This window comes from Leopardus geoffroyi, chromosome B3 (assembly GCF_018350155.1).
Source record: "Leopardus geoffroyi isolate Oge1 chromosome B3, O.geoffroyi_Oge1_pat1.0, whole genome shotgun sequence".
Lineage (NCBI taxonomy): Eukaryota > Metazoa > Chordata > Mammalia > Carnivora > Felidae > Leopardus > Leopardus geoffroyi.
The window spans coordinates 61,253,757-61,279,078 of NC_059337.1; the positions used below are offsets into that span (position 1 = coordinate 61,253,757).

The 25,322-nt window shown below is 46.9% G+C and overlaps 1 protein-coding gene across 3 annotated transcripts in view; it reads left to right on the forward strand.

Moving 5' to 3' along the window:
* The first annotated feature begins 470 nt into the window (after positions 1-470).
* Positions 471-25,322, forward strand: part of PLA2G4E (phospholipase A2 group IVE) — a 60,677-nt gene continuing 35,825 nt past the window's right edge. For 2 of the 3 annotated variants that reach the window (XM_045448078.1, XM_045448076.1), the window contains exon 1: positions 471-1,005. In XM_045448078.1, coding sequence (XP_045304034.1) covers positions 826-1,005 — 180 coding nt within the window. In that variant the 5' untranslated portion in view covers positions 471-825. Of the gene's footprint in view, positions 1,006-22,119; positions 22,236-25,322 lie in introns of those variants that run through there. The other variant, XM_045448077.1, reaches the window with a different exon arrangement.

The following is a 25,322-nucleotide window of genomic DNA, read 5'->3' on the forward strand; positions in this document are numbered from 1 at the left end:
TCATGACCTGAGCCGAAGACAGACACTTAACCAAATGAGCCCCTGAATGTACGTTTTAAAGCACTTGTAAACAGAACATACCAAGGGTTTGGGTTTTGTTTTTAGTTTAGTGTTTTTATTTTTACCATGGAGCTATGATGCATTCTCTTTCAGCTGCCAGACACAGCATCTGTATTAAATCAAAGAAAGAGCTCAAACAAGAGACAGATTAAATTATTAAATTCTCTTCTGGGTTGTACCCCCCTCTGTCAGCCCTGAACACCAGGCCAGGTATCTATTTTCGGGGCTCAATAAAGAGATGCAGGGGTGTCAGCCACGAGCCAGAGAGTGACTTCGCCTCCATCAGGGGCCAGACAGCCTCAGCCACTTCACCTCCAGCCCTGCCTCCTCCTGCCCTCCCCACTGACATATTGAGTTTCACAACGTTAAAAATAGCTGCTGAGCTGTAAGAAGCTATCTCTGAGCCTGGATCCGAGCTCAGAAAGGCAGGCCTCCCTTAACCAAGAGCCGCCCTAGGTGAGCCTAATTCTAGCTCCCTCCAGGCTTTTCACACAGCACAAGAACAGTCTCTTCGCCAAAATAGGTCCGGAGTGGTTGAAATATTCACAGAAATGTGGGATTCTTTTAGCTAAGCCCTGACTTCTTTCACCTCCTTAATAATTCATCAGGCTTATTTATCTTCGGGAGGAATCCAATGGCATTGCTTCCACGTTCTTGCAAAACTCCCTTCAAATTTCCTGAGGATGTTCAGACACCTCGCCGTGAAGGACTAGCCCCACCTCCACACAGCCTGTGCTGAGCCCCAGTGAAGGGGACGCTGCCTTAATGACTCTCCAGACCTCGGAAGGCTGTCCTGGCCTGGGAACTGATGTGTTTGCCCCACAGGAGCTACAGGGGGCTGAAGAGAGCAGGTCAGAAAGAAATGTCAGTGAGTTTGAGCACACACAGGACCTGGAAACTCCCAGTCTCCCACCTCTGCTTCCCACGGCCCTTGGGGGCTCTCAGGTATGTCTGCGTTCCTGGCTAGAAGGTTCCTAGCTCCTTAAATTTTACCCCGACTTTGCTGGCTCCGAATAAGATCACCTGCATCACCATAGAGTTAAGAAGCTGTATTTTTGTTGATTTCCTTCTTTCCCAGAGGAATCCCTTCACCCCCACCCCCCCTCACCTGTCCTCACCTGCCTCCTTGACCCCAAGAGCTGTTAACTAAAACAACTACACCTGTTACGGAGTGCATTCCAAGTGCCTGACGCTCTGCTGGGGAGGGATTAGCATTTCTGTTTGTTGATGCGACCGAGGCTCAGCGGGATTGAGGTCACACACCTCGTCAGCCCAAGGGAGACCTGAGCTGGAAGATATTTCTATTAACACGGTCCCGAGGAGAGCGGACAAGGACCTAGCAGGGTCTCTGACACAGAGTAGGTGCTCAAACTGCACAATTAGCACCGTGGCAGAGCAGGGTCATAAATGTTGGGGAGAATGTGTAGATTTGGCCTTCCTGAGGAGCCCCACCTATCGGCTAGTGAAGAGAAAACCTTGAATAAGTAAGTCCCGTTGGTAATTTAGTGGGCTACAAAAATTGAACAGTGTCTGTAGGTAATTCTCAGTGGATCCAGATCTGCCCACCAGCTTCTACTCTGGGTGAGTGTGTGAGCTTCCTACAGAGGCTCAGTGACTGGAGAGGAGTCAAGGTTCTTGTATCCTTCTGGCAGCTACATTCTCAGCAATGGTGCCAGGCTGACTTCTGCAGCCATAAGCCTCTTCCTCCTGTGGGCCTGTACCTCGCTCATAAGGAGCACTGGTCTCTTTGCCTCCTGTAGGCCTTTCTGTCTCTACCTCACCCTCTTTCTGGCCCCAGCTTGGTGGGTCCATCCTGGGCCTTGACCCTGGGTTCACTTGCCTGGCCCCGATAGGCCCCACATCATAGCTGTGGTTGTCAACCAGCTTCCACCACGCAAGGCGACTGAGGGCTGCTGGGGGGATGACCAATCCTCCCAATCCTCCCAAGCATACCACTCTACCTCTTGACCAGGCTGACTGCCCCATACAATCACCAGGACCCCTGCCAGTGACTCCTCTCAGAGTCACAAGTGAAGAGTGGTCAAGGCTCCCACCCTAGTGCTTCCCTCAACCTCCCTGCCCCACACCCTTCCCACCATTCCTGATACCCTTCAGTCCTTGGGGAGTACCCACCAGTTTTCAAATAGCTCCTCATCTGCCCCCTGTTCTAGTCCTTGAAGGGTTTCCCTCTAGGACCACCATATGGATTAGACCTTTGTCTTTCTAGATCCCCATTAGAGGCCAGCATTACTAGGTAGCACATTGTCATCCAACAATACTTCGGCAAAAATCAGTTTATCGGACTAGCTTTGAATCAGTTTTCAGAGTACCACTTCCTGCACTGGATTCTTAGGTAACTCTTCCTGTGGCTTGTTATGCCTCTCTCGTCTCGAGAAGACCAGGAACCACATCTGGAGCACTTATTCATTGGCTGAACCAATATTTATTGAGCTCCTACTGTGTTCCCAGTGTTGTTCTAAGAGTGGGAGACAGAGCCCTGAGCAGGTCAGACAAGATCCAACGCTCCTGAAACTTACATTCTAATGGGGGAGATAGACAATAAGTAAATAGATGACTATTTCCATGTCACAGATAGCAGAACAAAATATGTGATAATGAGGGACTGGCAGCAAGGAGAGGACCTCAGTAGGATGGTAACATTTGAACCGAGACCCGAACAATGAGAAGAATGGTGGGAAAATGTTCCAGAGAGAGCAAATGCTAAGGGCAAAGGCCCTGTTGAGATGGGCACAAGGTTGATCTGTTCTGGAAACAGAGAGAAAACCAGTGTGTCTGGGGCAGCAGAGATCAGGGAAAGAGAGGGAGAAGTTGGTGGTAGAAGATGAGGTCAGAGTCTTAGGCTGGCCCAGATGCTACGGAGGTGGCTCTCGTGTCATTCTGAAGCAGTGGGAAGCCACTGAAAGGTTTTAATCTGAAGTTCGACTTTGTTTGATTTGTGTTTTACACGGATCACTTTGGCTGGTCTGTGGAGAATGGGCTGCCTGGCAGACAAGAGGGGACCCAGGGAGACAAGTGAGGAGGTTTTAGCTGCAGTCCAGGAGAAAATGGTGAAGGATTGATTGGTGGCAGTGGACAGCAGAAGTGGACAGATTCTGGATTTTTCTGGAGGCAGAACTGACAAGACTTACTGATAGACTGGATGCTAAATAAGACATCAGTGATGTCTCCTAGGTTTTTGCCTTAGCAAGTGGGAGGTACACTTACTCACAAAAGTGTGAAACAGGTTGAGGTGGAGGGGACTGGAGGTTTCTGTCTCGGACATTTGTTTTTTTTATGTTTATTTATTTATTTTGAGACAGAGAGTGAACAGGGGAAGGGCAGAGAGAGAGAGAGGGAGAGAGAATCCCAAGCAGAGAGATTTCAGCACTGTCAGTACAGAGCCTGATGCGGGGCTCGATCTCATGAACTGCGAGATCATGACCCAAGCAGAGATCAAGAGTTGGACGCTTAACTGACTGATATACCCAGGAGGCCCTTGGAAGTTTTAAATTTGAGATGCCTGGGGCACATGGGTGGCTCAGTAGGTTAAGCGACCAGCTTAAGCTCAGGTCACGATCTTGCAATTCATGAGTTCGAGGTCCGCATCGGGGTTTGTGCTGACAGCTCAGGGCCTGGAGCCTGCTTTGGGTTCTGTGTCTCCCTCTCTCTGCCCCTCCGCTGCCCCCTCCTGCTTGTGCTCTGTCTCTCAAAAAATGAATAAACATTAAAAAAATAAATACGTAAATAAATTTGAGATGCCTGTTATTTACCCAAGTAGAGATGTCAGGTGGGCAGCCTCAGGTACTCAGGAGATAGAGTAGGAAGATAATCCGTTTAATACATAAAGCAGAGTATAGATGATTTTTAAAGCCACAGAGCTGGATGAGATCTCCAAAGGATGGGATGAAGAGACGGAAGAGAAGAGGCGTGAGTTTGTGAGCTCTGCTTCCCACTTTCGGGATGCCTGGTGGAGGCAGAAGAGCTGGCAAGGGGGGGCAGACAGAACAGGCAGCCAGTGAGACCGGAAGAAGCCAAAGAGGAGGTGGTGTCCTGGGAGCCCAGAGACTTTCTCTATAAATGTCCCACCCTATCATCAGAGTAGGTTATCAGTAAAAAGCACAAATTTTGTGCCACGTATTCATGTCTTGTCTGGCATAGACCTGGAGCATTGAGAAATGGGCCACTGCCTGGCCAGCTGGCTGGCTGCTGGCCTAGGAGCCCACACAGCTCTCCTTATCTCTGACATCAAGGCTGATACCTCCTGGCTCCAGAGGCCTGGCGAAATCGGGCCCCACCCCTGCTGCTTCCCTGCTCCTGTCACATGCCCTGTGGCCCCGTGCCCACCCTTCTCTCCTGGCAGGGCTCACTGACTCGGTGCCGCCCGGTGCCGCCTACCTGGCATGAGGCAAGCTCATTCCCAGCTCTTCTCCTGGATTCTGCAGCTTCCCCTCCTGGAATGTTCTCCCTTCCATCCTCCTGCTGCCTTTCCTTTCAGGCCCAGCTCAGGGCTCAGTTCTCCAGTCTCTCCCCACCTGCCCTCTACTCTGCTACTTGGTGGATCGCCCTTCAGGACCACCTCTATGGTTACACCTTTCCTGGCCAGGTGACTGAAGCCCACTGGACGCCCCTGCTCTGCCCTTCATATCTAATCCATCTTCCTACCGTGTAGGATCTGCCTCGAAATCCCTCTAGCATCTCACCACTTCTGTCCATCTCTGCCCCTCACCCTGGCCCAAGGCACCATTTCCCATCTGAACCACCGCAGCTCACCTTCCCACCTCTAGTCTTGTCCCCTCCATTCCCCACACGGTAGCCAGTGATTTCCTTCACATCACTTCTCTGCTTAACATCCATCAGTGGCATCCAATCCCTCAGGATAAAATACCGAATCCTTACCAAGTCTTTCAAGGCCTCATGTGATTCAGCCAACTGCCCACCTTCCCAGACATTTCTCACCCAATCACTCCCTACTTACGATGCTCCAGACACACATGTTCAGCTCCTAGATGCGCCAGCTTTTACCACCTCTCGGCACCTTGCACGTGCTGTGCCTGCAGCCCACACGGGACGAACTCTGATCTGCCTTTAGGTTTACCTTAAAGACTGTTTCCTCCAGTGGGGCGCCTGGGTGGCTCAGTCAGTTAAGCATCCGACTTCGGCTCAGGTCATGACCTTGGGGTTTGTGAGTTTGAGCCCCGCATCAGGCTCTGTGCTGACAGCTCAGGGCCTGGAGCCTGTTTCAGATCCTATGTCTCCCTCTCTCTCTGCCCCTCCCTAGCTTGTGCTCTCGGTCTCTCTCTGTGTCTCAAAATTGAATAAATGTGAAGAAGAAAAAAAAAAAAAGCCTGCTTCCTCCAAGAGGTCATCCCTGACTCTTCCCACAATCAAAATCAGGTACCCTCTGCTAGTGTCTTTTTTTTTTTTTTTTTTTTTACGTTTCTTAGAGAGCAAGTGGAGTAGGGGTAGAGAGAGAGGGAAAGAGAGAATCCTAAGCAGGCTCTGCATTGTCAACACAGACCCTGATGTGTGGCTCAAACTCATGAACCGTGAGATCATGACCTGAGCTGAAATCAAGAGTCGGACACAGGGGCACCTGGGTGGTTCAGTTGGTTAAGCATCCGACTTCGGCTCAGGTCGTGATCTCGCTGTTCATGAGTCCAAGCCCTGCATCGGGGTCTGTGCTGACAGCTCAGAGCCTGGAGTCTGCTTCAGATTCTGTGTCTCCCTCTCTCTCCCCTCTCCCGCTCGCACTCTGACTCTCTCTCTCTCTCTCTCTCTCTCTCTCTCTCTCTCAAAAATAAACATTAAAAAAAAAAAAAAGAGTCAGATGCCTAACCGACTAAGCCACTCAGGCACCCCACTTCTAGTGTCTTTTATAGCACCCTGTGCTGTTCCTTGATCAGACTTATCACAATTTATAACTATAAATTCCTTTCTACTTCCTTGCTCATTGCCTAGCAACTGTACATCATGGAAGAGCAGGTGCCGCATCTGTTTTGACACCCAGAACCTACAGCATGGCACCTAGCACTAATAGGTGCTTAAAGCACATTGCCGTCAATGAACAAAGCTTTCTTTGACTTCTCCAGCTCCAACTGATCTGTAGGTTCTTTGCCTTCCAAGTGCACTTATAGCTGGTTCTTCCCAATTTATTTGTTTCATAGCAAAAGCAATAAAAATAGCAATAGCTATAATTTGTTGAGGTTTATGACATGCCAGACTCTGCGTGCCAGGTATGCATATGTGCGTGTGCATTTCTTGACAACAATCCTGCGAAATAGGTACTATTAACGTCACTTTACAGATCATGAAAATGAGTCTCAGAGAGATAAAGTAATTGCCTAATGCTACCCAACTAGTCAGTGTCACAGCCAAGATGCAGATTCAAGCCTCTCTGACTCCAAAACTCTTCTTTCCTCTACATTTGTCTGTTGGTGTTGTCTCTAGCTGGCCTGTGAAATTTTGTTGCTGTTGCATTTTGTCAGTGGCCTCTTTGCTTTGTGGTGGTTGTTGTTGTTTGTTTGATGGCTGGTTTGGTTTGGTTCTGGTATCTTCCACTTGTACATTGCAGGTGCTATGTTAATACCTGCTACTTATGAGGGTGTGTCGGTGGGCAGGTGAGAGCTGTGCAGGACAAAAGTTCTGTATTTCTGTCAAAGTCGCCCTGCAAGGTGAGTGCCAGGGCTGGGTATAAGGTTGGTGGAATGGATGGCCACCCATAGACCTTGACCTATGGGGGCCCAAAGGTCCACTTTCCCCTAATATCTCCCCCACCAGGCCAGGCTGGCCCTGCCCCTCCCTCCCCTCTTCCTAGTGAAATTCCCACCACTGGAGTTGCTTATATGCATGACTGTCGGAAGACCTCTCCCATAGGCTTGTCAAGTAGCTGCAGGGATTAACAAACTGTCCCCTGGATCTAGGGCAAGGCTGGATAGAGAGTTACAGAATCTCAAAGCTGAAACAGACCATCTAGATTCTAGAGCAATTTCCTGCACAGCAGAGGAATCTCCTCTGTGCAAGTACCCCTTGGATAATTCCAGCAATGGAAATTTAATACTTCCCATATGACTAAGTTCTTACTTACACTGAGGTCAAGTCTACCCACCCACAAAGGCCCATTTCCACCATCAGGCGTGACACATCAATGCAATCCTTTTCTCTAATTGACAGCTCTTTTCATACCGTGAGTCAGTTCCCATATTCGGCAGTTTCAGGACCCTGCTGTCCTGGGCTCTACTATCTGCTTCGGTTAAGTTTTCCATGAGCCATGGCTTTGCTCTCTGCCTTATCCCTTGGTGGATGGCCCAGCTGGGGGAAAGAGGAGGATCCAGATGGTGAGGTGGGAGGAGGAGGAGAGGGCCTCTGAGCACTTGAAGAAAAATTCCTCCCCCGAACAGACCTGCCTGACTTTGTCCTTACTCAGTGCTTCCTGTTGCTCTCAGAGAATATGCATAAAAGAATATACCTATGTACTTTTTACAGTTAACATATGCAGATATCTAGTATGGTGACCTGGCACATAGCATGAAATACAGCAGTTTTCTTTCCCTGTCTCTTTTTTTTCCTAAACATATAACATGTTATTTAACATATATCATTTTATCTATTTACCTAACATACAATAATTCTACTTTTTCTAAAAGTTGGTTTTCTGACTACCAAGAGCATGTAACACTTGTTCAGTGTAGACATTAGAAAAAATTTTAAGTTTAATAAAGAAAATAAACATTCCCAATAATCTCATCATCCAGAGATAACTTCTTGAAGCCTTGATATATTTCCTTTGAGTTCTTTTTTCTACGCACATACATACATAGAAATCGGTATTATTTACATATACATATATGTATACATGCAATATTGAGCTCGTATTGTAAGAACTTTCCTACCTATCAGCAAATGGTAATCATTTTCCTTTGCTGTTAGAAAAAAAAAGATAAAAAAAATGGCTACAATTATCACACCATCCGAGCATGATCATATCTGCCAATTTTTGATGCTATGAGTATTACCTCAAAGCCTAGAAAATATGCCATTAATATCTGAATTACAATGATTCCTCTCTCCTCTTTGCCAGCTTGGCAGAGAGATAGCACTATTTCCCCAAGATTCCACTCCAAGCAGCTCAGAATTCCCAGGCTGGTGTCCCTGTCACTGAGACAGTTTCCCTCTCACTTGTCTGCTGACTCTAGACTTCTCCTCAGAGGTATCTCTGCTGACTTGCCCAGACTAAGGAATGCACCTGCCCTGACAGGATTAATGAAGAGAACCCCCCCCCGCCCCCAGAAAAGTTACCTGATTACCAACTATCACCTGGTAATAAGGTTCTCTCAACCCCTCCACACAGGGAATCTGTTCCCCCACAAATAGACCCATCGTAGCAAGGTGAGCAAAGGAGTCTCAACATTACTCCTGTACCTTAGATTCCAATAAACTAAGCCCTGAAACTGAGTCCTAGACACTGGTCCAACCTCCTCTCATCTTTATGGGCATTTCCTCTCTGGGACTCCCATTGTCCTTCCTTGCCATCTGGCCTCAATGGTTTTCTTGAAGATCTCCTCAGTTCATCATATACATTTCAATAATTTCAATACCCAGTGGAAAGAGGTTAGGGTCCCAACCTTCTTTTTCCACCAAGAGACTTCTTTGCTCCTACTTAAATTTATGGATGCAATGAGATTCCTAAGGAAGAGAGTACTACCCAGCTCCACTCAGCAATGTCCGAGGCCCAAATGCCATGGATATATTAAGGAGGGGATGATTGCTATCTCCATCCATCAATGGCTTCTAAGTCACAGCCCTTGTTAGGTTAAATAAACAAACAACAGAAATGAAAAGCAGTTACAGAAATAATGCTACATCGAACATCACTGAGGATTTGTGTAAGAGTTTATGTACAATAAATTCCTAGAAATAGAATTGCAGAATATAAGTTCATGCAGGTTTTAAATATTAATGAAGATTACCAAATAGCCCTCCAAAAAGTCTATGCCAATTTACATTCTATCAACAAAGTCTTATAGTCTTCCCCACACCCTGACCAACGTGAAGCTTTATTGTTTCACCCCTGCCAATCTGATAAATGAAAAATGGAATCACTTTGTTGTTTTAATTTACATTCTTATTATTAGTGGTAATCTTTTATAGGCTTATTGCATATTCCAATGATCCCAACTTTGTTGAACATTAGAATCACCAGGGAAGCTTTTAAAAATCTCAATGTCTTTTGGGATGAGCACTTTTGGTATTGTATGGAAACCAATTTGACAATAAATTTCATAAAAAAAAAATCCCAATGTCCAACTCACATGTCACATCGATTATATCAGCTATCAGGGAGCCAGGCATCAATATTTGTTTAATGATCTCCAGGTGATTCCAGCATTTACCAAAGTTGGGGAGGTACTGAAATATGCATAAGTACCATGATGTTTGTATCTTTTATCAATTTTTCTATTGCATTGTTTGCTTTTTAATATTTATTTTAAAGAGCTTTTTCTTTACTGGGAAAATTACCCCTTCATGAAATTGACAAATATTTTTACAAATTAGCCTTTTATTATTATTTATGGTTGTTTTGACACAGAGAAATTTAATATGTATGTGGTCAGAATTATCAATTTGTTTCCTTCATTGCATCTCAGTTTTGTGTCTTGTTTCCTAACTAATGATGATAAAGCAATAACTAATTTATTTTAACGTAAAGAGTAAGGTATGGATCCAGTTTATTCTTTCTCCAGATGGCAAAATAGTTACTTTTTTTTAGAAAGTAATTTTCCAACATAATATCAAATAATCCATCTTTTCCCCTATTAATTTGTAATGCTATCATTTTTTTCACATGTAAATCTCTTATTTATTTTGCCCGAGGTTTACTTATTATACTTTCATTGCTATTATACATGGGATCTCATTTTCTCTTGTGGTTATGATTTTTATAGGAAAATTTACAATTTTTTGATTATTTTTTAATCAGCCATCCTTATTATGCCCTAAGTTCAAACAGACATGTACATACACTCTTTTTATAGTTATCTTTCTTTTTCTTTTAAGTTTATTTATTTATTTTGAGAGAGAGGACACATGAATGGGAGAGGGTCAGAGAGAGAGAGGAGGGAGAAAATCCCAAGCAGGCTCAGCACTGTCAGTGAGGAGACCGATGTGGGGCTCTAACCTATGAACCAAACAGTGAGATCATGACCTAAGCCAAAATCAGACGCTTAACTGACTGAGCCACCCAGGAGCCCCTATAGTTCTCTTTCTAATGACTGCATAGAATTTAATCATAGGAATATGCCATTATTTATTAAAATATCTACCAATATTGAACTTTGGGATGATTTTCCACTCTTAACCATTAAAAATTTAGATACAATTAACATTTTTAAGCATGTAGTATTTTCTTCTCTCAGTGTGAGTTTCCAAGAGTAGAATTACTTGGGCATAAACAATTTTATAGCTTCTGATAATTCCTGTTGTATCCTGATAAATATTGATGGTGGTTGGTTTGACTATGGTGAAGGAGGACTGAGGCAGGGGAATCAATAGAGAGTCCCAAGAATATGGGTAAGAGAAAGTAAAGGATCTTGAAAAGATGCCCAAGATTACTAATAATCAGGAAATACACATTAAAACCACAATGAGATACCATTTCATACCCACTGGATTAACAAAACTCAGAAAGTCAGTTGATAATCCTGGGTATACACTAATGGGAACCCTTTTCCATGGTGGTGGGAGTAGAAATCAGTAAAAATACTTTGGGGAAAAATTTGGCAATATCTAGTAAAATTGGTGGTAATATACCTTATAACTAAGCAATTTCTACTTCCAGAGGGATATACACTAAAGAAACACAACACATACAGGAATGCTGTAGTGTTTTTGGCGCTATTCTTCATTGAATCTAAGGTACAACATTCACTAAGGGAAAATATCGCCAATTAAAGTATAACCCATTGTTGTTTTTAAAAAGATTTTTTTTTATGTTGGGGAGCCTGGGTGGCTCAGTCGGTCATGATCTCACAGCTCATGACTTTGAGCCCCTCATGTGGCTCTGTACTGACAACTCAGAGCCTGGAGCCTGCTTCTGTGACTCTGTCTCTCTTTACCCCTACTCTGCTCATGCTCTGTCTCTGTGTCTGTCTTTCTCTTTCTCTCTCAAATGTTTATTTTTGAGAGAGAGAGAGAAAAGGAGAGAGAAAGAGAGAGAGAGAACGTGAAGGAGGGAAGGGGCGGAGAGAGAGGGAGACACAGAGTCCGAAGCAGGCTCCAGGCTCTGAGCCGTCAGCACAGAGCCGAATGCAGGGTTCAAACTCACCAACCATGAGATCATGACCTGAGCTGAAGTCAGATGCTTAACCAACTGAGCCACCCATGCACCTTCCCATTGTTGTTTTCAATAAGTATCTCTTAATTCAGAGATTTTTAAATGTGAAAAACGCATGCCTTAGAATTGATGAAATACAGTAATAGCAAAACTTAGATACAACTTAAATGTCCATCACACAAAAGATGCAGATAAGTTGTGGTGTACTTTACAGCCATGAAAAATCAAGGAGCAAGATCTATATTTGCCAATATAGGCAAATCCTGTAAACATAATATCTGGTTGGGGGAAAAAAATCCAAGTTTACTGTAGAATGCATATCCTTTATGTGATACCACTTATATAAAGTCTAAAACATGTAAAGTGATACCAAATAGAAATACAGACATATTTAGAAAAGAAATAAAGAGGGGCGCCTGGGTGGCTCAATCGGTTGAGTGTCCCACTTTGGCTCAGGTCATGATCTCATGGTTCATGAGTTCTAGCCCGACCTTTGACTTGCTGCTGTCAGCACAGAGCCTGCTTCGGATCCTGTCCACCTCTCTCCAGCTAACTCTCTTTTTCTCTCTCTCTCTCTCAAAAATAAATAAACATTAAAAAAAATTTTTTTTTAAGAAAAAGAATAAAGAAATGCCTTGGAATGATGGCTAGAAATCCAGGGTTGTGGTTCTCCTCTGAGGAGAGGGGAAATGACTATGTTACCACTGTTTTATTTTTTACTCTGAGTAGTGGATTCATAGATGTTTACTTTATTATTCTCTATACATTTTGCATGTCATAAAATTGCTTAATATTTTTTTAAAAGGAGAAACTGAAATTATAGGCTAAGCTAGGAAGATGTGCTTTGTGGGAGGCTGTTTTATTTGGACTGGGAAGCAATTTCTTCCTCCCTCCTTCCATCCTCTTGCAGCTGGATGTCTTTGGGTTAAAAGGTCATCCCAAAAGTCAAATGTTGAGCTCATTTGTGAATTCTTATCCCAGCCTGCTTAGGATACTATTTCCATTTCCTGTGGTCCTTCTGCCACCTGCTTCTTCTTATGCATTGTCTCGTGGGCCTGCCCCATCCTGCCTGCCTTTCCCTTCCGTCAACTCAGCCTTACTCACAGGTTGAGGATGGCTGCCTGTTTCCAACCCTAGCCAGGAGAAGGGGTGAGCTTCCTCTACCCCAGCTCTAGGCAGCAACAGTAACCAATGCTCTTTTCCATCCCAGTTTACCTGGTGTTGAAATGGAGTGGTGAAGGCGATCATCACTCCTCCCGTGACTAGGAAAGGCTTTACCTATGCTGGGGTGTCACAAAGGCAATAGGTATGTGAGTGGGAGGTAGATGTATTATAGGGTTGACTTGCAGAGTCAAAGACCAACAAGAGACCTCTGTAGATCCTAGGAACAAGGGGAGGGATTGGGGCAGATGAGAGAAAGAACTTGGAAGAGTTCTCATCCCATTTTCCCCCAAACAGTCCCCTGAAGACAAAAGCACAGACGTGTACCTCCCACCCTCAATGTGTCCTGGAGGAGATTTGGTTTTCCTAATGTGAAGGCATAAGGGACTCAGTTCAGGAGACAGAAGAGGACACAACACTGGGGTAGTTCTCCCCTCCCCTCTCCCTAATGGAGAGTCCCAAATAGAGACTTGCCACAGAGGTGGTGGTCAGGTGAATTAGCCAGAACTCCTTCAGCCACAAGTGCAGAATAATGGAAGCTGGATTCAAATAAGCATAAGATGGGTTGGGTGTGGGGATGCCTTTATTGCCTTGTGTAATTGGTAAGTCCAAGGTATATGAGGGCTTCAGGCATGGCTGAATTTAGTAGTCCAGAACACATTCTCAGAACTTTCCCTTTTTCTCCCTATCTCTCAACTTTGCTTTTTCTATGTCAGCTTAGTTTTTTTTTTTAATTTTTTAAAAAAACTTTTAGAAGAAAGAAAGCATAAGTCAGGGAGAGGGAGAGGGAGAGAGAGAGAATCTTAAGCAGGCTTCATGCTCAGTGCAGAGCCCTATGCAGGGCTCAGTCCCATGACCCTGGGATCATAACTTGAACCTAAATCAACAGTCTGACACTCAACCAACTGAGCTACCCAGGTGCCCCTGTGTCAGCTTAGTTTCTTATACTGAATCCTTCCATGTGGTGACAGTAACTCAAAGTTTACATCTTCCTTAGAGTTCATATCTAGATAAAAGAGTAATAGCTCTCGTTCCCTCCATCTCACTAATCTCCATCACTACCACCACCACAACCCCACCCACCCATAATCCTAAAAATAAGAAGGGCGGGGGGGGTGCGGAGATCTAATTGTTCCTGAACCAATCAGTGAATCTAAGAAGTTGGGGATACACTGGTGGTAGAGGCAGGCACTTCTGAGGAAGGAGGAAGATTCCCCATGATAGACAGCTCCATAAGATCCCCAGTGTTATTTTATCAGATGATGGGGAAAGGAATTCTAGGGGGCATTATGTCCATATACTAGGATCCCATATACAGACTCAATCACCCCTTAACCTCAGAATTGGCTTGAATATGTGAAATTGTTCCATATAGATTTTGTTCATATACTACAAAATAAAATCAGAATGCAATAAAATTATTTCCTCTCAAATAATTTTAAAGCCTAGGAGTGCTTATAAACACTCATAGATACAAATAATTACAGACTGCAGGTCTGGCATGCCAGGTATGTGTCCGCTTTAAAAAATATTTTCAAGAAAAGTTAAAAATAATCTAGCCAATCATCCTAGTTTTCCCAGGTTTTAGCACTAAAAGTCCCTTGTCCCAGGAAACCTCTCATTCCTTGGCCAACTGGGTCAGTTGGTCACCCTAAGTGTGTCTTTAGTTATTGTTTATAGCAGACAGGAGCTGAAGGCGGCAATCCAGGTACAACAGGGGCCTGGTCTGGACTCTTGGAATCCAGAGTCCTTCCCTCTGAGGATCTGCATCACCAGAAAGAAGACTGGAACACCCTACTCCCACTCACCAGACCCCTACAAACGCATGCGCACAGAGGGAGGGGGGAGGTGGCACCTGCACGTGGCAGGAGACGGCTGCAATGCTGCCAGCTCCCAGGCACTGGGGACAAGAGAGGCTTAAGCCCAGCCCCCTCCAGGGCCCACTGTGGACAGAGCTGGAGGACCCAGCTAGCAGCAAGAGGCACCTCTTCCAGACTGCTCCCAGGCAGGGAAAGGGCTCCCACCCCTCTCTGCTCCTCACAGACCCAAGGGTCCCTTCTGCCTGCTGTGCTTGGCTCACCCACTTCTTCAGGCTCGCCCAGGCACAGCCTAGATTATAGCAGTCAGGCCCAGGGGCCAGCCCCAGCTCCACCTCCAGGAATGCCCTTTGCCCCAGTGCATCCTCCTGGCAGCTCCCCTCTGCTCTCCCAGGTCCTGGAGCCCACTAGCCACCAACCAGCCAAGGCTTGTAAGAAGGCGGGGCAGGGCAGTGGAGGGCAAGAAGCCAGGTGGGAGTGCCCTGGAAGTCACCGCAGTGTCAGAGAGCCAGCTCAGCCACTCTCCACTTCCTCAGTGCAAATTCTTTAACTCAAACCCTGATCACTACCTCAAAATCATCCTAGTTCTCAGGGTACTTGGCCTGAACCAGCTATAAGGCTTACATGAACCCTTGAGTCTGGCAGGGCAAGCAGGGCTGAGGCTGTGGGGACAGCTGGAAATGGGTCCTTAGGGTCACATTCCAGGACCCCCAGGGGCAGATGACACTAATCCAGGCTGGTGTGACAGGACTTTATTCTCCAGTTAGGGTTCAGGGTCTCCCCGCAAGAGAGAGCACATGTGCATCCCCTCCCAAAGGCACACACCACACTCCTCACACTTTCAACTGGGGGAAGGGGTGGTAAGAGGAGTCACCAGCCCTGGATCCTGCTGAGAACAGGCCACAGGCTCTGTGTTCACTCACCCCCAGCGTCCTCCTCATGTCTCCCATCCCCCTCACCAAATATCAGTCTATTTTTAGTCACTTTCAGCGCTTCTCTGACCATATCCTTGGTTGTTCCTCATTTCTGGCATCAAACACACTGTGTTTACACTTTGGGGTCTATCATAGCTTATTCAGAAGGACACTGAGAATTCCCCATTTATTCTCAGTCTGAACTGGTGCCCAAGCATGGTGAAGCCTCAGTAGGCAGCACGGCAGGCCAGACCCCTGAAGGCAGCAGCCAGAAGGGACGCTGAGGCTCCCTGGTTCTGTGGTCTTGCCGTAGCTATGTCTCAGACTCACTGGAGATAATGAAAAGATACAGACTCCAGGCCCCACTCCTAGGATTCCAGACTCACTTAGTCCAACCTCCCATTTTACCGAAGAGGAAAGTGAGGCCCAGAGAGAGGCATCCATTTGTTTTGTATCATCCTGCAGAGCTGGAACTGGAGCCCACAGCTCCTGGTTTCCAGTCTAGGGCTCTGTCTGCCACCCCACAGCGCATGCCTGAACACTGACCTTGAAATCAGTAGGGAGCGAAGGCTTTCCTCAGCTGTGCTGGGACCTGTCAAACCCAGGAATTAGTATGAGGACACCTCTTGCTCACAGACCCTCGCAGGCCAACACCGCCCATCCCCTTGTCCTCTGCCCTGAGACGTGGTGGGGAGTGGCTCTCGGGAAGTGACTGCAGAACCTTGGTTCAGGGGCTTGACCCAGATGGAATCTGTGGGGAATTATGTTCCTCTGCTAGAACTGGGCTGTAACCAAATTCAGTCCAAAGACAGCACCAGTGAATGGGATAGACTCGAACCATCGGATACAGTTCTTAAAACAATGGCACCAGGGGTGCCTGGGTGGCTCAGTCAGTTAAGCGTCTGACTCTGGCTCAGGTCATGATCTCACGGTTGGTGAGTTTGAGCCCCGTGTCAGGCTCTGTGCTGACAGCTCAGAGCCTGGAGCCTGCTTCAGGCTCTGTCTCCCTCTCTCTCTGCCCCTCCCTTGCTTGTGCTCTCTCTCTCTCTCAACCTCTCTCTCTCTCAACCTCTCTCTCTCAAAAATATATAAATATTAAAAAATTTTTAATAAAAAAATTATAAAACAACAGCACCAGTCCAAGCTCACCCTGACACATTACTTCATAGCTGAATTTGGTTGAACCCTCCCCTAATCCTCTCCCTGTGGAGTCTAGGGTTCCCCCTGCCACCACCGTGCCCTGGTGGAGGAGATGATGTCAAGAGACTTGGCAGAGTTTGGGGGATGCTTGATCAGCCATCTTGGGACCAAGAAAAGTGAGGGCCACTTGTCATCCCTCTGTGGGAGAAGCCAGGAGCTCCCCACCCCACATATCTGCCCTGTGGGTTTTCCTAGGCTTGGCAGAAGAGGCTTGTGGGAGAGTAAGGCAAAAGGGAAGTGTGCAGGGAGAGGAAGAAAAGACTTACGAGCCTGCTCTGGATTCCTCCCCCTCCTCCATAGACAAGCAGGTCTTTTTCTTTCCCAAGTCCTATCCTCTTAGGTCCAGAGTAACAGCTAGAAAATCTGAGGCAGTCTGCATGGCACTGGAGCCCATAGGGCATTCGGGTAGGATGAGACCCAGCAGCGTTTCTCACAGGTGAAGAGGGAGAGGTATTTATCAGGGGCCTTTTGTAGACCATGGCTTGCCCTGAGGGGCCACACTAGGCTGATCAAAGAGGCACACCTGCCTTCCAACTCACCCAAACCACACGGTCCTGATGGTCACCTGTTCTACCCATAGGAGCAGGATTTGCTATATTTCTTAAACACCCTCTGCTCAGAAACTTTCCATGAGTTACCACTGCCTACAAACAATCGTGACTCTTGTACTTGATATCCAGGACTTACTTTCATCTCCTTTCATCTCCTTTCTGAGTCTTCATAGCCTTGCTTATGCTGTCTCTCCTGACACAAATGCCCTCTCCTGCTTTATTCATCAGGTCCCTACCCTTCCTCCAAAGGCAAGTGCAAGTTCTTCCTATGCCACGCAGCCTCTTCTGACCTTCCCAGCCCTGGGTGGTCATGCTCTCTGAGCAGCATATCTTCACACCTCTGTTCCTCGTACATGATAGGATCATCCTGAGACCACTTTTGTGATCTTCCTGTCTCACCCAATTAGTTTGTAGCTCCTTGGGCAGGGATGATGTCTTGGTATCTCTGATATTGCTGTGTATCACACCTCTTGTGGCAAAACCATCGCTAACTGAGGGTCAGCCACATGCTAAGACCTTCATCCCAGTTAGTCTCCATAACCACCCCACGAGGTAGAAATCATTATGCTTTCCATTTTATAGATGGAGAAATTCAAGTTTATAAGGATAAATTTACCCAGGTCCATGCAGCTAATATGTGGTAGAAGCAGAGTTCAAATGCAGTTGTGACACTTTAAAGCCCAGACCCTTAACCAACTATACCATGTTCAGTCAGGTTTGAGACAATGTCAGTGTTATCCTCACAGAGGTAAACCAGTGACAAAAAGTAAATGCAGTGTAGAAAAGGCTCCAGCCAGTTTTGTTATGTGAGAGAGAATCAGGAGCTGGAAAATAACACCTGTCATCTAGTTGAAACAAGAGGCCACAACTTTTAGTAGCAGGAACTTCCCAAGATTGAGAAATGTGGAGCTGTGGATGAAAGTAATTTGAGGATGCAAAGCACTCAGCTGGACCTTCACATTTTGTTACCAAGAAGAAGAACGGAAAATACTTGTGAGCCAGGCCTACTGACAGAACTAAGGATATAAGTATTATCTACATTGGGATGAAGGTTCTTTCTTATAATGTTTTTAAAAATATGTACATATTTTTATATGTTTATTTATTTTTGTGAGAGAGATAGAGAACAGGGGAGGGGCAGAGAGAGGGAGACAGAGGATCTGAAGCAGGCTCTATGCTGACAGCAGATAGCCTGATGTGGGGCTCGAACCCATGAACCTTGAGATCTTGACCTGAGCTGAAGTCAGATGCTTAAACAACTGAACCACCCAGGTGCCCCTATTTCTTGTTTTGTTTATGCTTATTTTGTATCATTTTGTATCTCCTCATCATAAAGTGGACCCACGTCTAGCTTGTTGGCCAGAAGTCCTGACACATCTCAACATATTAAGACACATCTCCCAACGTGTATATTGTTAGAGCCAGAAGTTCTGGAATCAGACTGACTTGCATCCCAGCCCTGTCACTTATCATGGTGACCCCAAGCAACTTACTCATCCTCTCCGTGTTTCAATTCTTTTTTTTCTTTAATGTTTATTTATTTTTGTAGGAAAGAAAGACAGAATGTGAGCAGGGGAGGGGCAGAGAGAGACACACACACAGAATCCAAAACGGGCTCCAGGCTCTGAGCTATCAGCACAGAGTCTGACATGGGGCTCAAACTCACCAACCACAAGATCATGACCTGAGCCGTAGTCAGTCACCCAACTGACTGAGCCACCCAGGCGCACCTCAATTCTTTTTTTAGTGAGATAATAATAATATCTACTTCATAGGTAGAATAGACTTTGTCACTTTTTATACATTCAGCAAATGTGAGCCATTTCATTTCTGTTGACATCTGCGTAATATTCCAGTGTGTGAATGTGCCCTAGCAATCAAACCATTCCTTGATTGGTGGGGTTAGGTGTTTCCAGATGATGAACAAGACAAGCAATGTCTCTACCCTTAAAGGGTTACAGGCTGATGGAAAGAGGCAGAAAGAATAATTGAACAAGATAATCCAAGATATGATACATTAAATCAAATCAAATAAGCAGAGTGACTCAGAAACACACAGGTGGGCCAGAGGCATACATGTTACGGAGGGTGGTCAGGCAAGAGCTGCAGGAAAAGGACATTTGAGCATATCCATGACCATGAAAAAGAGCAGTAACACACAGAGTCAGTGTCAAAGACTTCAGGAGGGAACAACAAGTGCAGAACAAGTGCAGAATCCCTGATGTGGGAAAGAGCTTGCCATGTTCCGGGTGTGGAGGGCCAGTAGAGCTGGAACTCACGTGTGAGGGGAGGAATGGAACAGATGTGAGCAGCCAGACCACACGGGTCCTTCCAGGGCATGGCAAGAAATGAGAGCAACCAGAAACTGGGAGGGTTTTACTCCGGGTTGCAATATCATCTAGCTGGTGTTTTTAGGAGACCACTTGTGCTCTTCTGTAGAGAATGGCTTATAGGAAGGCAAGAGAGGAAGCAGGGAGACCAGGTAGGCTAATGCAGTTGTTGCAATGAGTAAAGGCAAAGGCTTTCACCAGAGCAATGGCAGCGAAGCTGGGGAAAAGCTGGAGAGAAAAAATTTCCTCTGAGGATGTGGAGTGTATCCTCCTTGGTCCCGTGAGCCCCATACTTGCCCTCATGATTGGTTCTTATTTCCCTGTACCTACATACCCTTCTCCATTCTCTCCTCAGAAAGGCAACCATTATTCAACTTTCTCGGTGTTTTCCAATTTATTAGCTGCAGTGAAATCTCACTGGTGTTTTAATCTGCATTTCCCTGATTACGGATGATTTTGAGCATCTCCTCAAACGCCTGTTAGCTTTGTGGGATTGCCTTCCTACATAAACTGCAGGTTCAAATCTTTGGTCTATTTTTATGTTGGCACAGCCATTTTTTGTGTGGATTACATAAGAATTCTTTGTATATGCTACATAGTGATCCTTTGGTGATTTGCAGATGCATTGCAAATATCTTCTGTCATTCTGTCAACTATCTTTTAACTTTTTCTGCATGTTCTGAGTTGACAGAAATCCTTAATCCTTATGTAGAGATTTAGAAATTTTTTGCCTTATGGTTCCTGGTTTCCAAATGTTTAAGAAATCCTTCTTACCCCCCAAAATTGATTCTCCCACATTGTCTTCAACTAGCCTTATGGTTTTCCACTTCATGTGTTGATCCCATTTACAGCCTATTTTTTAAATATGGCAATAATGGGGATGTTGTTTAATTTGTTCTATTTAGTAAGCCACTCAGGTCCATGTCATCTGTTAAAAAGCTATTCTTTTCCTCTTGATTTGTGGTGCCAATTTTATCATTGATTAAGTTCCATTAAATATCAAGGCATGTCTCTGATCCCTCTATCTTTGTCCCATTGGTCTTGTTCTTGCGCCAGTGACATACTATTTGTCTAAGTGTGGCTTTGTACTTTATCTTAGAATCTGGCAGGCCAAGACTCTCTTCATTACCATTATTTTTTAATGGTGAGTTCATTATCCATGGATATTTATTAAGAGGAAAATATTGGGGATATATTTTAGAGGTAGTGCTTTTCTTGTGATATTTTTGCTTTACTGAAATTTTGTTTCTATATATTCACATCTGATAATACATCTTTATTGGCTTCTAGGCTTTGTACCTTATTTAGGAAGATTCTCTTCATCCCAATATTATATTAATGTTGTCTAATACCTTATTGTAACTTTTCTATGGTTTTATTTTAATGGTTAGATTTTTAATTAGTCTGGAATTTGGTTTTTGTACAGTTATAAAGTTGGGATCTAGTGATTTTATTCCAGGGCAAGCTAGGTTTTCCAATAACAAATAGTCCATCCTTTCATCCCTATCTGCAAGACTTCCTTTATCATACACTAAAATTCCATATATACATAGGATTGTTTCTGGGCTTTATTTGCTTTGTAGAAGGTATTGGAATCCAGAATTTGTTGACAAAGAATGGATAAGCATTGGATGCATTGGAGCAGAATGGCCAGTTGAAGGGATGGTTACAAAACTCACTGGCAAGCCAGGTGTAAGGGGCATGAATCCCTGAGAGGCAGAGGAGGATGAGAGACAGAAGCCACTGATGGGATGGGAAGGAAGGGACAGGCACTGAAGGCATCTTGAAAGGGGGAAGGTGAGGAATTCATCCTTGCTGGGTCCTTGGGGGAGTCACCTCACTTCTACCTGGCATGGAAAGAGGTCCCACAGATACCACCAACCAAGTTTCATCCCTGCATTTGGGCCTGGTCAGCCCTGTGTTCAGATCTCACCCTCAGTTTCACAAAATCACTTTAATATGTGGGCCAGAAAAGCCGGTTGTGGGGCCTCAGGCAACAGCGCAGTCAGGAAACTCCCAGTGTACCCAGCTGGGCAACCGAGCTGGCGAAGTCACCTCACCGGGCCCCTGAATGAGCCTACCACTAGGCCAGAGATAGGGATCAGATGGGTGGGGCGGGAGCATCCTCTAAGCTGTCCTGAGACAGTCTGGGCACACCCTCTCTGCACCTGGCTTCCCAGGAGGGAGAGCTGGGGACACCTGTACTTGACCCTTTCCTCACCAAGGATTGAGGCAATTATTATTTTTTTTCTCCTCCTAACATTGGGAGCCCTGACCATGGTGTCTCCTCCCTGGAGTCCCTGCTCACAGCTCCTAGGCACCAAGCTGTGGGACTCAGTGGAGTTAGGAGGGAGGGCACCTTCCCCCCATCTCCTCAGATGCCCAGAAGGGCATCTCTGAGCCATGACCTTGATAAGCTGAAGAAAGAGGGCTTTCCCAGATCATGGCTGTGCTAATCCTAAAGTTGTCAGGGTCCAGGATCTTCTTCTTGCCACCCTGTTTCCTTGGACAGCCAGGTGGTATGTTTCTGGGGGTGGCAGACTGCTGACCCCAAGGGCCAGAATTCCCTGCTGGTTCCTGCATTTCCAAGATCTGCAGGATCTAACACGTCTAGACCCCTTGATGCTAACACGTCTAGACCCCCTGTTCCCCATCTGCCTACCCGCCCTAACCCCTCCCCATGCAATCCCAGCCACAGCAGAGAGGTGTCCAGAAGGCGGAGCTCTGAGTCAGAATATAAATTCCCAATCTTGCCACCCATCTGGAGAGCTGACACGATGCTCCAGAGGCAGATGCCCGCCTGGCTCTCCCACTACCTACCAGACCTATACCAGGCAGAAGATGGCAAGCCTTCATCCCCCTGCGCCGTGGAGGTGAGGGAGCAGTGCTGGGTAGGTGGGGCAGAGGCTGAGGGCAGGAGACAGGCACAGGGAGGGCTGGGAGCATTGTAGACTCCGGAGACATAGAGCACCTAGGCTCAGCAGCCCTTCCTAGCACCTGGGGACATGGTCTGGCCCAGCTGGAACTCCTGGGGGGATGGCCCAGCTGGGGTTACCCACAGGCTCGACACTGTGCTGTGGTGTGGCCCAGAGCCATCTGGGGCCAAGACAGCACCTGGATAGATGGTGCTCAGCACTGCTAGGGGTGGATCTACACTTGCCTGTCCTAGCTGTGAGTGGACATTTACCCTACGGTCATTCTAAATTGCCATGCCTTGTGAGTGTGTGTTACAGTATCCCATGAGGACCCGTGGCATTGCCAACCTGTCACATTAGCCGCGAAGCCCAGCTGGGTCTGTGGTCAAGACTCCTGGGTCCATCTGATTCCTCATAGCCTCGTAGAGAGACCCTGGGTTCAAGGAACGGGTTGCCAGGGCTCCAGACCAGCTCCACCTCAGCTTTCCCATTTACCTCAAGCTTCCAGTTTTCCATAGGCACACCATGGCCAGGACTTTCAGCAGCAATTTCTTCCTCATTCCCCTCCTCAGGGTTCCCTCCCCCAGCCCACACTGAATCACTGAATGAGACAAGTGATGCCCTGAAAGTGTCTTGTCCTTTTGGGGTGGGAGATGGAGACCCTACTCAGCCTCCAATGAGCCCAAGGAGGGGAGCTCTGAGCTCCATGGTGCCTGGTGCCCCGCTGCCCTGGCCAGGATAGACATCACCTCCTGGGATGTGCCACTTTTCCCCCACAGCACCTCAAGGAGCTGGAAGAGCCTCTGGTCAGCGCATGTTCCTGCCTCCCCAGTCTGGATGAGCCTGTGGAACCTGGGCTGGGGGAGAGCTTCCACAGAAGGGACAGGGCGAGTGAAGCAGCTGAGGACTGCGCCTGTCCCTCTCAGGTCCCAGAGGGTGCAAGGCTCAGAGCTGGACTTCTTGCCATGACCTGTCACCTAGCCTGTGTGATTAAAAGGGAAAACAGCATGGTAGCTCCTCCCGGGAACCCCCTGGTCTGGGATGTTGCTCAGATTAGCTGGGAAACGTTCTGAGGTCCCATAAAGTCCCCATCCCAATGGTGTCGTCTTAGGGAGGGCCCACGCATCCGGGGAGGGATCACCAAGCTGTTCGGGGCTCTGATACAGGTGTTGCAAGGAACAGGCTACACCCAGCTCACTGGGGAGGAGGAGGCGGCACCGCCAGCCACGCCTGTCCTGAGAAGCCCTGGGGACAGATGGCCCACAGGCTCCCTGTGCGCTGTCTTACCCTCTCCCTCACCCCAGACCTCATGGGCTGGTTTAGTTAGGGTGTGCCTGGCCCGGGGATGGGTATCACACCCACCACCTCTGAAACAGGGTTGTCAGACCCTCTCCCCAACTCCCACCCCCACCTGGGAGCCTGTCCCTGGGATCCCATCTGTAACCACTCTTCTGACTAATTTGTGGTGACAGCTATACCTGGGGTGCAGGGTAAGCCCTGAATTGAGAGCCAAGGGCCTACTCCTGCCTCTGCTATTAAGTAGTCCAGTGTGTGACCTGGAGCAAGCTTTGAGCCATTTTGGTTAATTCTCAGTGAGAGCCAGCCTCCGGGTGGATGGAAAGTGTGCTGCCCTGTGGTCAAGTGGATCTGCACCTGAGTCCCGGCCCTGCCATTTCTGGGCTGTGTGTCCCTGTGTGAGATGCAGTGTCTCTAAACCTAGTCTTGTCCCCTACAAAGTGGGGATGGCAGCACCTTCCCCACAGTGTGGCTGGAGGGCTAAACGAGAGCAGACACGATGTAGCCAGCACAGGCTCAGGGCCTTGCATGTTGGAGGAGGGTGGTGAGTTGTGCTCCCCAACCTCTGCCAAGGTCATACCTATAAAGATGGGCATGGGAAGGGGTACTATTGACTTGCATAATAACCAGTCCTGAGGGAAACATCTTTTCCACAGGAGATTCCCCCTGTCCTATGTAGGTCTCAAGGGGGAAGTAGGGTCCTGAAGGGATCAGCCCCAGGAACCAAGGCCAGGGAGGAGGCTGGAGCTGGAGTCGTGTGTGTGACCGCAGCCTGAGTAATAGAGCCCTTTCTCCCACATGGCTTCCCTGAAAACTAGCAGGCTCGCCCTCCCTGTAGGTTATTAACATGTCCGAATACACTTCTGCATTGTTTGCCAAATAGTTTCTGCCTTGAGCTCCAACCCCCTGAGTACTCCCTGCTCCTTACCCAGGACCCCCCAATGGCCCCATGAACCGAAGGATTGATGTGCATCCCTGCTGCAGGGCTGCGGTCCAGCTGGTATGGTTTCTGGCTGTGGCTATGATTTCATCGTGATAACCAGCCAAGGTATCTTGTCCGAGGGACAGGCTTATCCAAGTCCCTAAAGTGGTTACCCTTACCACACTATAACCTGCCCCATGAACTTGCCATAATGTTGCCGGTGTCTGGCTCCCATCTGCTTTGTGCTTTGTTCTCTTGGATCTTGGTAATTGGATCAATTATCTCTGGGGCCATGAAGTTTTGCTTATCTCTAGCACCACTCCAGTTCAGCTGGTTATACCAGGAGCAAAATATTTACATTCATTTTTATCCAAGAAGGTCATTTTTCTCAGACCTAGTTCTTGGAATCATCTGGGCCCAAGACCTGAATCCCATGTTCCCACTGCCTACCTCTCAGCTTGGCCCCTCTGGGCCGTCTCCCAAACTCCCTGCCAGGTGCTGCGTCTCTGCTGGCAAAGATGTCAGAGTAGTTTGTAGAGCCCTTTGGAATTGAGTCTCTCCTGCAAATTCTTGAGCTAGAAGTTGTGATTTGAGACTCAAGGTAGACCACGAAGGAGCCCTCTAGGCTACTGGGAAGCAGAACTCCTCCAAGAACCCTTACACTTCGGTGTATACTGGCTCTTTAAAAAAAGAGAGAGGGGCGCCTGGGTGGCTCAGTTAAACATCCGACTCTTGGTTTCAGCTCAGGTCATGATCTCATGGTTTGTGAGTTTGAGCTTCACATCAGGCTCTGTGCTGACAGCGTAGAGCCTGCTTGGGATTCTCTG